The 14,547-nt window shown below is 33.4% G+C and overlaps 1 protein-coding gene and 1 long non-coding RNA gene across 15 annotated transcripts in view; one reads left to right on the top strand and one right to left on the bottom strand.

Annotated features, from left to right (window-relative positions):
- The window catches only part of LOC127738041 (rho guanine nucleotide exchange factor 7-like), a 68,168-nt gene that overhangs the window by 45,446 nt on the left and 8,175 nt on the right, over positions 1 to 14,547 (top strand). For 6 of the 14 annotated variants that reach the window (XM_052249110.1, XM_052249109.1, XM_052249108.1 and 3 more), the window contains one exon: positions 11,347 to 11,442. The exons of 7 other annotated variants lie outside the window; for them this stretch is intronic. In XM_052249110.1, coding sequence (XP_052105070.1) covers positions 11,347 to 11,442 — 96 coding nt within the window. One more of the 14 variants, XM_052249118.1, reaches the window with a different exon arrangement.
- On the bottom strand, positions 4,645 to 6,183 carry LOC127738058 (uncharacterized). The gene is made up of 2 exons (XR_007999926.1): positions 6,017 to 6,183; positions 4,645 to 5,949 (listed from the first exon to the last, which is right to left on the bottom strand). It is a non-coding gene; the product is annotated as an uncharacterized LOC127738058 (long non-coding RNA).

The raw sequence follows: 14,547 nt of genomic DNA, 5'->3' as shown, positions 1-14,547 counted from the left end.
CGAACTTTGTAATTAAATTTTACGAAAAAATGAGGCGAAAGACACCCATTTTTTATTTGATTATTAGGAAGATTAATGTCAACAGTTTCTAAAAAGGTATCACTCATTGGCATTGAAATTCTAGTTTGATCCAAATTTTGGGGGGTTATGTGACATTTTCACCCCCCTTTTTGCAATATTTTATGGTAAATAAATGCAGAATGTTGCCATGGATACACATAGAAGGAATTATATTTCACCCTTTTTACTTTTGAAAATCAAATCTATGGAAGATACTGATTACATACATATGCACATGTACAACACAAACAGTTAGGTTAATGTATTAGAAATCCAGGAATAGGAGATGATAAAATCTTTTGTGGTTCATTTTTAATTTTATTTTCTAACTGTGGAGTGCTACCTTATGGCACACCAGAAAGCACAGAAATGCCTTTTTAAAGATAAATTTGACCACAAATCTTTAGTCTTTTAGGTTCTTGTTTTAGTTCTGAAGGTAAAAAATCTGCTAGGATTGCAATTCATGTTTATTTTATTGTTTACTGTCCTTAGCAACCAAAGATACACATTTTGACACTTAGACATGTTGCGGTCTTAAATTTGTACTCCATTAGCTTCGCCCTTGTAACAAAAGATTGCGCTTTATATGATATCCTCAGAATGTATCGCTTTATATTTTTGAATGCGAATAAGTCAAATAAACATTTTTAGCAGGATTTTATATTATAATTTGGCATTAGTTAAATTTAATGATGCCAGTACTGTTAGAAATTTATACCCTGCTTGAGAGCTTCTAAACCAAGGTTTGGTATGCTATTTACAGCAAAATTGACCTATGAGTGCTTTCAAATACCTAAAAATTGTACAAGTTTTCCTCTTTTATGGTAATTTTAAGATTTTAAACAGAAAAAAGGGAAAAGTTTTAGAAATTTACCCCAAAAATGAGACAGACTTGAGGTTTTTATACGACCGCAAAAAAATTTTTGTGGTCGTATATTGGTATGACGTTGGCGTCGTCGTCGTCGTCGTCGTCGTCGTCGTCGTCCGAAGACACATTAGTTTTCGCACTCTAACTTTAGTTTAAGTGAATGGATCTCAATGAAATTTTACCACAAGGTTCAATACCACAAAAGGAAGGTGGGGATTGATTTTGGGGGTTATGGTACTAACAGTTAAGGAATAAGGGGCCAAAAAGGGGCCAAAAATAAGCATTTTTGTAACTTCCAGACATAACTTGTGTGTAAGTATATGGATCTCTCTGACATTGTACCACAAGGTTCCTTTTACACAAAGGGAATGCCCGGATTGATTTTGGGGGTAATTGCCTCCAAATTTTAGGAATTGGGGGCCAAAAAGGGGCAAAAAAACAAGCATTTTTCTAGTTTCATGACAATAACTTGTGTGTAAGTGTATGGATCTCTCTGACATTGTATCACAAGGTTCCATATCACAAAGGGAATACTGGGATTGATTTTTGGGGGTAATTTCCTCCAAATTTTGGGAATTAGGGGCCAAAAAGGGGCAAAAAAACAAGCATTTTTCTAGTTTCATGACAATAACTTGTTTGTAAGTGTATGGATCTTTATGAAATTGTACTACAAGGTTCCATATCACAAAGGGAAAGCTGGAATTGAGTTTGGGGGTAATTTCCCAAAAGGTTAGGAAAAAGGGGCAAAAAATAAGCATTTTTCTAGTTTCCAGACAATAACTTGTGTTCAAGTGTATGAATCTTTCTGAAATTGTACTGCAAGATACCATACCACAAAGGGAAGGCTGGGATTAATTTTGGGGGTAATTCCCTCAAAATTTTAGTAATTAGGGGCTATAAAAGGGCAAAAAAACAAGCATTTTTCTAGTTTCAGGACAATAACTTGTGTGTAAGTGTATGGATCTTTATGAAATTGTACTGCAAGGTTCCATATCACAAAGGGAAAGCTGGGTTAGAGTTTGGGTGTAATTGCTTTAAACGTTTAGGAATTAGGGGCCAAAAAGGGACCAAAAAACAAGCATTTTTCTAGTTTCCAGACAATAACTTGTGTTCAAGTGAATGGATCTCTCTAAAATTGTACTGCAAGGTACCATACCACAAAGGGAAAGCTGGGATTGAGTGTGGGGGTGATGAATCGTAAGGGGGTTCAAAAAATTTGGTGGGGGGATTTTTTTTTTTTCCTTTTTTTTCTTTAAAATTTTCCATTTTAAAAAGGTTATTTCTGATTTATATATAAAAACAAATAATAATGATATGGTTTGAATAGCATACATGTGAACCTCCCGACAGGAGTACAATAATCCCGTTTTCAGGAGTCTCCTCCCGACCTCCCGTTGAAGAGGAAATAATCCCGTGTATGAAATTTTTCATGAATGAAAAATTTCTGCCCAACATATCATCTCAGGCATCTGGTGTAACTCACATTACCTGAAGTTATATTTTACCTGTAAATCAATTAACATGCATAATTATATGGCTTCACTTGTCAGCTTGGGTGTCAAACATACTGGTAATCAACAATTTTTTACCTCAGGCTAACTGCCGTTGTGTAACAATAACTGTGTATTTATTGGGTTACTTCCCTTGATTTATCCTGTTTTAAGTTACTTTCCTTTTAATAATGAAAATTTTTAAAAGAATATAAATAAAATATAAATTGAACAAATAATCATAAAAGGATGGTAAATAAATGATTTTAAATGTCTTAGGACAAATAAAAAAATAATAATTTGAAAATTATTTGAGGATTCTATACTTCCTTTCAAGGCTTAAATTGAAATTTATATAATAACTATGACCCTTCTTTTACTGATAGAATGATTTTCTGAGTATGCAAACAAAAGCTATTTGCAGATAGTTAAACAAATGTTCTGGTTGCAATGATTGTTTTATAGAATATGAAGTACAATATAAAGATGGAGAAACTTTATAAGTACAAGGGTACTATAAACATAATAAATTGGATGGAAAGTTGAAGAAAACACACTTTAAAAGACCATTTTTACAGCACACGGTTACATTTACGACAAAATTTATTTCGATTAAAAACCTCCTGATCTGAGTCCTAATCTCCTGACCAAAATTTCCCAATCTCCTGATCTGAGTTTCACAGTCCATCACATGTATGAATAGGTAAATTAAAAAATTATAAGTTCTTAGACCACTTTCATTCTGTGTCAGAAACCTATGCTGTGTCAAATATTTAATTACAATCCAAATTCAGTGCTGTATCAAGCTTGAATGTTGTGTCCATACTTGCCCCAACTGTTCAGGGTTTGACCTCTGCGGTCGTATCAAGCTGCGCCCCAGCGGAGCATTTTATTCACTATGATCTAGCATTCATTTTTAAATCACTTTTTGTCGCGTTTGAACATCAACTGCTAACCTTCATAAAATCTTTATTACTGGACCAATTTTAAAAACTAAGGTACCATTTTAATCGTAACAGCTAGTAGAACACAGAAAATATACTAAAAATTGAGGCAGGAGGGGGAAAATTTCATCTTAAGGTAGCACTCCACAGTTAGGTGTTTAGTTTCGCATTTTGGCCCCTGTGGATTTTTCAAATATGAGAGCTAGTGTGCAATAAAATTCATTTTTGAATAGCTGAGGATTAAAATAGCCTTCCTATTGGGTTTATATGAACATCAAGATTATGTAATGTATGTAATATAGGCTGTTTTCTGTATGACAGTCCGTATTTGCATGTCCATACCATACATTGGTCCGACAATTATTGTAATGTTTTTTTCCAACTTTTTGTCGCACGAACTTTGTAATTAAATTTTACGAAAAAATGAGGCGAAAGACACCCATTTTTTATTTGATTATTAGGAAGATTAATGTCAACAGTTTCTAAAAAGGTATCACTCATTGGCATTGAAATTCTAGTTTGATCCAAATTTTGGGGGGATATGTGACATTTTCACCCCCCTTTTTGCAATATTTTATGGTAAATAAATGCAGAATGTTGCCATGGATACACATAGAAGGAATTATATTTCACCCTTTTTACTTTTGAAAATCAAATCTATGGAAGATACTGATTACATACATATGCACATGTACAACACAAACAGTTAGGTTAATGTATTAGAAATCCAGGAATAGGAGATGATAAAATATTTTGTGGTTCATTTTTAATTTTATTTTCTAACTGTGGAGTGCTACCTAACGGGCCAAAAATAAGCATTTTTCTAGTTTCCAGACAATAACTTGTGTTCAAGTGTATGGATCTCTCTGAAATTGTACCACAAGGTTCCATATCACACAGGGAATGCTGGGATTGATTTTGGGGGTAATTGCCTCAAAATTTTAGGAATTAGGGCCAAAAAAGGGGCAAAAAACAAGCATTTTTCTAGTTTCATGACAATAACTTGTGTGTAAGTGTTTGGATATTTCTGAAATTGTACTACAAGGTTCCATATCACAAAGTGAAAGCTGGAATTGAGTTTGGGGGTAATTACCCGAAACGTTTAGGGATTTGGGGCCAAAAAACACATTTTTCTAGTTTCCAGACAATAACTTGTGTTCAAGTGTATGGATCTCTCTGAAATTGTACTGCAAGATACCATACCACAAAGGGAAGGCTAGGATTGAGTTTGGGGGTGATGAATCATAAGGGGGTTCAAAAAATTTGGGGGGGGGGGGGGGACTTTTTTTTTTTTTTTTCCTTTTTTTTTTCTTTTAATATTTTCCATTTTAAGTTGGTTATTTCTGATTTATATTTAAAAGCAAATAATAATGATATGATAGGAGATACACACCAAACAGGATGTGTAAATTATTATATAATAAGTATTGTGCAATAGCAAGAAATTTTCAATTGCACAGTATTGCACAATAGCAAGAAATCTTCAATTGCACAGTATTGCGCTATAGCAAGAAATCTTCAATTGCACAGTATTGCGCAATAGCAAGAAATATCCAATAGCACAATATTGCGCAATAGCAAGAAATTGTCAATTGTGCAGTATTGCGCAATAGCAAGAAATATTCAATTGCACAGTATTGTGCAAAAGAAGATACTTCGTATAAATTGCTTATTTCTTGACCAATTTCAATGGGGTTTTATTCTTGAATTCTTGGGGTTCTTTAATATGCTGAATCTAACCGTGTATTAAGTTTTTGGATTTTTGGCCCCGTTTTTAAATTGGTCCACATTGAGGTCCAAAGGGTCCAAAATTAAACTTTGTTTGATTTCATCAAAAATTGAATTATTGGGGTTCTTTGATATGCCGAATCTACCCGTGTATTTAGATTCTTAATTTTTGGTTCCGTTTTCAAATTGGTCTACATTAAGGTCCAAAGGGTCCAAAATTAAACTAAGTTTGATTTTAACAAAAATTGAATTCTTAGGGTTCTTTGATATGCTGAATCTAAACATGTATTTAGATTTTTGATTATGGGCCCAGTTTTCAAGTTGGTCCAAATGGGGGTCCAAAATTAAACTTTGTTTGATTTCAACAAAAATTGATTATATGGGGTTCTTTGATATGCTGAATCTAACCATGTATTTAGATTTTTGATTTTTTGGGCCCCGTTATCAACTTTGTCCACATTGAGGTCAAAAGGGTCCAAAATTAAACTTTGTTTGATTTCATCAAAAAATGAATTCTTGGGGTTCTTTGATATGCTGAATCTAACCATGTATTTAGATTTTGGATGTTGGACCATAATAGGTGAATGTCCAATTTAAAATTTTTAAGTTCTTAGACCACATTCATTCTGTGTCAAAAACCTATGCTGTGTCAAATATTTAATCACAATCCAAATTCAGAGCTGTATCAAGCTTGAATGTTGTGTCCATACTTGCCCCAACTGTTCAGGGTTCGACCTCTGCGGTCGTATCAAGCTGAGCCCTGCGGAGCATTTTATTGGGAATTAGTCGAGTAATGGCAAACAAATAACAATAAAGTCTATCAGATAGTTCTTTGTGAATAAAGTCATTACATTGTCACCTCTAGTGCATACTAACAATAAAGTCGATTAGATAGTTCTTCGTGAATAAAGTCATTACATTGTAACCTCCAGTGCATAATAACAATAAAGTCTATTAGATAGTTCTTTGTGAATAAAGTCATTACATTGTAACCTCCAGTGCATAATAAATTTTATTTTTTGTAAAGCAGAGGCAGTTCTTATGTTTAAATTTTGTGCTGAGATATTTCTAGTTTGAAATATTACGGATAGGTCACTGATGTTGAAAGCTGTTAGTGAATAATAGTGTTATAAAGAGCACTGTAGGTTTCAACTATGTTGACAGCATGTATATGTTTTTGTATGATTTTAGATTAATTTTACTGATGCATATGTATTGATAATTTACTTGAGTTAAGTTGATAAACTTGAAACAGCCAATGTTTGTTTTAAAAGATAAGTTGTTTTCTTTATTTTGAAATATGACCTTCATTGTTATTAAACAGAAGAACTATTTTCACGTTACAGCTGATATATATTTTTTTCCATAAAAGTTTATGCATACTAAAAGTCAATGTTTTATTAAGTCTCCCAAACGAAGTTTGGGAAGACTTATTGTTTTTGCTCAGTTCTTATTATTATTATTATTCTTCTTCTTCTTCTTCTTCTTCTTCTTCTTCTTCTTCTTCTTCCGCCGCTTTTAAATTTGAACTTGTCCGCACCCGTTCTCCAAAACCGCTTGTCAGATTAACTTAGGGTTTCACAATATGTTAGACTAACATGTCTAGTGGTGCAATCAGGGTTTTGTTTGTGCAATGGGGTTTATAAAGGGGTACTTTGAGGGGCAAAAAGAAAAGAGGGTTTTACTATAGAACCCTATGGGATTTTATTTTTTTAAATTTTCAAATGATTATAAATTGAAAACCGTTTGTGATAGACACAATCTTTTTAATTGAAAATGTTCTAAATGATAAAGCCCATTAAATGAAATACAGGGTTAGTCCCCAGGGGTCACCCCCACCCCCTGCCATTTAAGAAAGTTCTAATACCTTGTAAGTGGTCAAGATCCCCACCCCTAAACCATATATATTCTGGTTTGTCATGCTAAGATGGTTTGAATGATATACAGGGTTAGTCCCCAGGGGTCATCCCGACCCCCTGCCATTTGAGAAAGTTCTTATATCTTGTAAATGGTGGAGATCCCCACCCCTAAACCATATATATTCTGGTTTGTCATGATAAAGCACATCAAATGAAATACAGGGTTAGTCCCCAGGGGTCACCCCCATCCCCTGCAATTTAAGAAAGTTCTAATATCTTGTAAGTGGTCAAGATCCCCACCCCTAAACCATATATATTCTGGTTTGTCATGCTAAGATGGTTTGAATGATATACAGGGTTAGTCCCCAGGGGTCATCCCGACCCCCTGCCATTTGAGAAAGTTCTAATATCTTGTAAATGGTCGAGATCCCCACCCCTAAACCATATATATTCTGGTTTGTCATGATGAAGCACATCAAATGTTATACAGGGTTAGTCCCCAGGGGTCACCCCCACCCCCTGCCATTTAAGAAAGTTCTAATATCTTGTAAGTGGTCAAGATCCCCACCCCTAAACCATATATATTCTGGTTTGTCATGCTAAGATGGTTTGAATGATATACAGGGTTAGTCCCCAGGGGTCATCCCGACCCCCTGCCATTTGAGAAAGTTTCTAATATCTTGTAAATGGTTGAGATCCCCACCCCTAAACCATATATATTCTGGTTTGTCATGATAAAGCACATCAAATGAAATACAGGGTTAGTCCCCAGGGGTCACCCCTACCCCCTGCCATTTAAGAAAGTTTTAATATCTTGTAAGTGGTCAAAATCCCCACCCCTAAACCATATATATTCTGGTTTGTCATGCTAAGATGGTTTGAATGATATACAGGGTTAGTCCCCAGGGGTCATCCAGACCCCCTGCCATTTGAAAAAGTTCTTATATCTTGTAAATGGTAGAGATCCCCACCCCTAAACCATATATATTCTGGTTTGTCATGATAAAGCACATCAAATGAAATACAGGGTTAGTCCCCAGGGGTCACCCCCTGCCCCTGCCATTTAAGAAAGTTCTAATATCTTCTAAGTGGTCAAGATCCCCACCCCTAAACCATATATATTCTGGTTTGTCATGCGAAGATGGTTTGAATGATATACAGGGTTAGTCCCCAGGGGTCATCCCGACCCCCTGCCATTTGAGAAAGTTCTAATATCTTGTAAATGGTTGAGATCCCCACCCCTAAACCATATATATTCCTATTTTTCATGTCTCAAACATTTGAATGACGTATACGGTCAGTCCCCAGGGGTTCCCCCCACCCCCAATGTTCTAATATCTTGTAAATGGTTGAGATCCCCACCCCTAAACCATGTATATTCCTGTTCGTCATGTAATGAACATTTGAATGATGTATAGGGCCGGTCCCCAGGGGTTCCTCCCCACCCCCAATGTTCTAGTATCTTGTAAATGGTCGAGATCCCCACCCCTAAACCATATATATTCTGTTTTGTCATGCCAAGATGATTTGAATGATATACAAGGTTAGTCCCCAGGCATCACTAATGCATATAACTTTACTGGACCAAACCAATTTTCACTGGACGTTGCCCGATGTCAGGCGACCCTGGGAATTACGAATTATGGGAGCTTCGTTTGGGAGACTTCGTAACAGCATCCTGTTACAATCATTTCTTGTTTTCAAATGATCTTTCTCTTATATAAATATGTATAAGATACATGTCATGACATTTACAGTTGTTGCAGTTAAGCTGTAGTTTTTTTACGTTTCTAATTCACTAAATATTACTCTTTTGAGCAGTTGAAATCCAAGAACAACAGTTTAATTGGCTCAAAATTTTGTAGGTATAAAGAATTACCCTGATTTCAAATGTTTTGTAGCATTCTCTAAGAGCAGAAATAAAAAAAAAAGCTGGGATCTTTAAACAAAAAAAACATTAAAAGTTAATTAATGATATACTGCCTTCTGTATTTTATTATTGCTAAAATTTGTGACAGGATGTTTCACAAAAATAAAAACTTGTATTTTAAATTTTGTTAGTAATATTAGTAAGGAACATTTTCTGAAAATGGCAATTATAAATCTTGCATTTTTGTCAATTGTTCAACAGTCACAATGATAAATGCATGCACACATTTTTATATTTGAAGTTATACATATTTGTGTCACATGATTGTTTTGTTTGGTATTGCAGTATTTGTTTTTAGTTGCCTTTGCTTGAATTCACTATTAAAACTTAATCAAGACAAATGCTAGCAAACATGTGCTAGGGAAATTATCCAAGATTGATGAATCAAATGATAACCAGAATTTCAACCAGAAATTTATCTGCATGCTAGCATCAAATTCCAGTGCTGCAATTTAAAATGTTGTCATTGTTCTGTGTGAGTTATGTTATATATAGTATCCATTAACTTTCTTTTGGTAGATTATAATAATTCTTGTCTTTGCTTAGTACTTAGAATTATCAGTTTTAACAAAATCATGATTCCTAAATTTGTTAAAGGAGAAGGTCCGGTAAGGGCTAGTTTTGGCCTAATAACTCGAAGTACATCTAATGAAAGATTTTTGACATTTTTTAATCACTTCAGTGTCTACTTCGGTCGATTCAATTAGTTTATTTAAAAGATCTGAACTGATTTGGTAATCAGAGAAGCTCAAATTCACGCTTAAATATGCAAAATCTATCAAAAATGCCATGAAACGTCATTTTTCAGATGTTATTTGTATAAAATTGAAGTGGCCGCATTAAGTGTTCAGTCTCAACCTTTATGTATGTCATCAAATACAACATATATTTAAATATTAAGAATGAACACAAATGCAGCCACTTCTATTTTATACAAAAACCGTCTTAAAATTAGCACAAATGCTAAAATTGTGAAGATTTCAGTAATATTGCACAAGTTGTATGATGCTATTACCTGCTGCATGTGCATTTTATTGTCAAAAACAGCCCATATTTATGGAACAGATATATTCTACTTTCCAATAAATAGCTAAAAGTTTACATTTTGATATATTTGTAGATATGCTCTAATTTGGGCCAAAAAGGGGTCTTACCGGGCCTACTCCTTTATGAACTGAATTGTAAATGTAATGAGAGTGTAAAATTTTTGAATAATATTAACTTTTAATGCTTTTTGTATTGCCACATGACAGCTAACCATTAGAAATATAATTTATTTTTACTGCTGCTTTGGATATTTTTTACAACAATGAAAAACAGTGGATTTGAAAAAATTAAGATTAAATGAAGATGGTTCAATTCAAGGATATGGAGACAATAACATTTCACCAGAAATGGAAGATTTCCAACATGTACTTGGACAACGAATTCCAGGTTTTTGCTGTGCTACATTTCCTATAGCTAAAGGAATAGCCAGGACAATCAAAAGATTATGAACCAGAGGAACTGACAAAAACTAATTGTTAATAACATATGCAAATCAGAAAATAATCTGAAATTGTAGAAGAGCTGTAATCCTACTACTCTGGTTAAAGGGTCAAAGTTTTGAAAATAGATAATGACTATTCTAATACTCTTTTTCAATGCCTTTACAAGTATGAAATGAAATGGCTTGAGTAAATACAAATTAAAGGGAAAAAAAATTAGGTACAGTTTAATTTAAATTTTATGAAGAGTTATTTGAAAGATTGTCACTTGTAGAGATTAAGATTTGTCCTTTGTAAAAGTTTGATTCAGTAAACTTATATGAGCCAAGTTTTGATTTCAATAACAACAATCCTTTTTTAAACAAAGCTTTTGACAGAATGGAAATTAAATTAAAAAAAAACATCTGAAAGGTTAGGCATTACTACTTTCCACTAATGAATTATTTGCACACTTGTTATGGAAATTGTGATGTTTAACTAGAGAACTATCAGCTTGCTGGGTGCTGTTCCATATCAATGTTAGATAGCTGCTATATTATATACAGTGCAAGTTTAATGTGTCACCTAGTCACTTCTGTCAACTTGCATTATCATTCAAATAACTTGTTAATCCACAACTTTTTAAAGGTCTAGACAGAATTCAAATAAATGTGTAGATTCTACTACAGGCATACGAAGATGTGCACCAGCTCTATTAAATATTATCTGAAAGATTTTTGGGGATTCCTATACCAAAACCTGGACTTTGCCATTTGTGATTTTATTATTTTGAGACAACAGGCAACACACATCTTCCTTGGAAGACTCACACATTTTGAATGTATTTAGCATTATTTTTTTTTATATGAATTTTCATGATGATTGTATAGATGATTGATTTGTTAGAATTAACAATTCAGTGTTAACAGTATTGGCCTTTTTAAACCATGTATGTTGTTTGCTGTGTTATTAATTTTTTGTTGTTTTTTTGTGGTTTTTAGCTGTAACTAAAGAAAGGTTCACTCTTGTGAGGCCATTGCCTAAACCAAATCTAACTCCTATCAAAGAGACAGGTACACAAGACACTGGGATGCAAGGTACTTCGTGTTGCATGATCTAGGAGATTTTTCTCCATAGCAACATGATGTAGAAGTCCAGCAATATTTTTATTTAAAGACAATAGTAAAGCATGCCCAGTTTGTAGTTTTTATCTCACCCAAAAAGAATGTCACTGGAGACGAGACATATGTATGCTTATATGGCCACAATGGCATTAACATAAAACTTTATATTACAGAAGGTAGAAAAGCTAGAGATGAGGTTTTTTACTGCCCTTTGTCCAATGGCCTTTTTTATTTCAAATGGCTACCCGTAATAAATTGACCATCAAATTTTTGTTGTTAAAATATTATTTATAGTTACTATAAGTAATAAGTCTACTAATTACAAGGTGTGCATGTCCATCTAATGGGGTCACCTGACTTTCACTAACCTTATGTTCATGGTTCATATTCGTTGTCAATTTTTGTGATTAGCTTAAACCTAATTTCTCTTAAATTAAAAAGTCAAAGTCTACTCCATTTATTCAATAGAATCATTGTAAACTGAATATTTCTGTTTGACAGGAGATCTCAGAACTTTGATCATACTTTTCAGTAGTCAATGCTAAGTGTTGGTGATAAGGCGATCTTTTCAGTTACAAGAAGTAATAGGTCACATACATTTTGAATAAAAAGTAATTGAAAGGGACACATTACATATGCCCGTATTTGGGGATTGCATATAGAAAATTTTTAATAGATAAATTGAAAATTTCTTTTTTGAATATTGAGTAAAATCAGTTCAGTATTTTCATATCATTTGGTCAATAAAATTATGTGATCCTAAGAAATCCTTAAGTTTTACCTATGAATAATATTATTCTGCTCAAACACCACTATCATCTCCTTGTTGTTGAGCAAAGGACTTATGTGTCTTTTCATCCACTTGAAACATTCTTCATCTTCAAACCATGGACTTTATATTTGGGGCCAAATATAGCCCTTACCAACCTACTCCTTTTAGATTTTCATGATTAGGTCCATTAACTTATGCTTCATTTATAGGTTTTAAATTATGATAGCCAGTTACGCAGGCAAGACATTTGAGCATGTCCACTCTAAACTGACTACTAAATATTTGAAATAGATACATTTAGAAATTTGTTCTTGATATCACCATACTAATTGAAACCAAGTGTGATATGAAAATACCCTGTAAGGCATGCTATTCTGGCTAGGCACAAATTTTGGAATTCCATCTTTCATTTTGCCAAGTGTTCAGATCATAACTTCTTTCATCATTTACATTATAGTATCAAAATTACACACAGGTAAGAGTTATTCCTGTGTGGAAGTTAATTATAAGTAAAGGGACTATATTAGGTATAGAGAATCATTGCAAAGTATATTTGGTATAGAAAATCATTGCAAAGTATATTTGGTATAGAGAATCATTGCAAAGTATATTTGGTATATTTGTCCTTCGGACTATTGGATTACTAATTATTCAGACATTCTTCATTGGTTTAAATATCTACAACCCCTTAAACCACAAAAAAATGACAGGTATGTCAGTATAAATTATGCACATACATGTATGTGGTTTTGACAAAGTTCTGCTCACCTTTAGTCCTAAATTATGCAAATCAAAAACAAACCCTAGCTAATGACTCCTATTCTTGAAAATGCAAAATCCTTCAATAAGTTGCATTGAAAAGCATTTTCAAAGATATGTAATAATCTTAGTAATATTTTTTTATGTTTATATATCTTTTTTCTCTCATTTGATGGAATGCTTTACTAATGACAATGGAAGCCACTAATGTCCATTTATATGCTAAAATGAATGATGGTATTTATGTTATAGAAGTAGGTGCTAATTTTACTTGGTAATTTTAGTCCAAGTGTACAAAATAACAATTGTATTAAGATGTTTTATGAGTATTTATGCATTTTATATAGATGCTAAAATTACGATTTTAATTGTTCTTGAATATTTCTGTATAGTGTGGTATGAAGTTTGCTGATAGTTTTTTGTTCTTGAAATTTTTAATTCAAAACTGTTATGCAAAATGTTCATCTAGTGCAGTAAAATTGGTACTGTTAAAAGTTAGATAATGTTTAAAAGGACCTCGGGTGTATATTAATGAGACAGAATAATGTTGCACAAAAAGCTAGACCCATCATTCAATCTTCAACAGACCATTGTCCTTACAATGTGGGTCTCATTTGGGTCTAAGCCTGATGCGGGATTGGCTGATTTTTTGTAAGCGTGACACATGAAAGTCAAATTATTGTGCGTGAAAATAGGAAATGAAGTCGGTCGGGACACATGAAATTACAAGCGTTATTATTACATTGATAAGGGGGATACAGGAATCTGACAAAACAATAAGCGGGATCCAGGATCAGACCCCCCCCCAATGAAACCCCCTACAATATGTCATGCTGCATGATGCTGTAAATTAATCCAAATCTAGAAAAGGATGAATAATTTTACAGACTCAAAAATCTTCCATAAAGACCCTACTCCCTAAAGGATAAACATATTAATTAGATAAAACTAAAAACAACTGCTGACAAGTTCTTTCATGTTGCAGGATTAAAAATTTCTTTTTGATCACTCAACCCTGAGGTTCCTGAGTTCATTGATGGACATGTACATGTGTCAGAACATTGTATACACAATATATAGTGCCTACTAAGCCACTTGACATGTTGCTGTAGCTAATAGTCTATAATCCAATTATGGACTTTTGTCTCCAGTTTTAGATTTTGGGTGCAAAGGGAAACAACTTCTAGGTATAACAAACTGTATCCCAGCATATAAAAAGCAAGTGAAACAAGCATAGTGTATTGTGTTAGATCTGACAATAATATTGAATTTATAAGTGCATTATGCAATTGTGTTAAAAATTGGATTGCCATTTTGGTGATTATGCAGTTAAAATTCATAAAAGCTTATCATAGATTGCCCTAGCTATGTTTAATCATAGTTATTTTAGAAAACATACATACTGTGGTTTCATTATTATTTTTGGGACACCAATTTCTATGAATTTGTTTGTTTAGGTAATCCAAGAATTTTAATATTTAATGAAGTGCAAATTTCTATGGACTTGTGCAGAATGGCAAAACCAGGAAATCAAATATCAACGAAAA

The sequence above is a fragment of the Mytilus californianus genome, unplaced genomic scaffold (assembly GCF_021869535.1).
Source record: "Mytilus californianus isolate M0D057914Y unplaced genomic scaffold, xbMytCali1.0.p SCAF_4, whole genome shotgun sequence".
NCBI lineage: Eukaryota > Metazoa > Mollusca > Bivalvia > Mytilida > Mytilidae > Mytilus > Mytilus californianus.
Note: the sequence above shows the minus strand (reverse complement) of the source record. Positions and strands in the feature narration are given on the sequence as shown.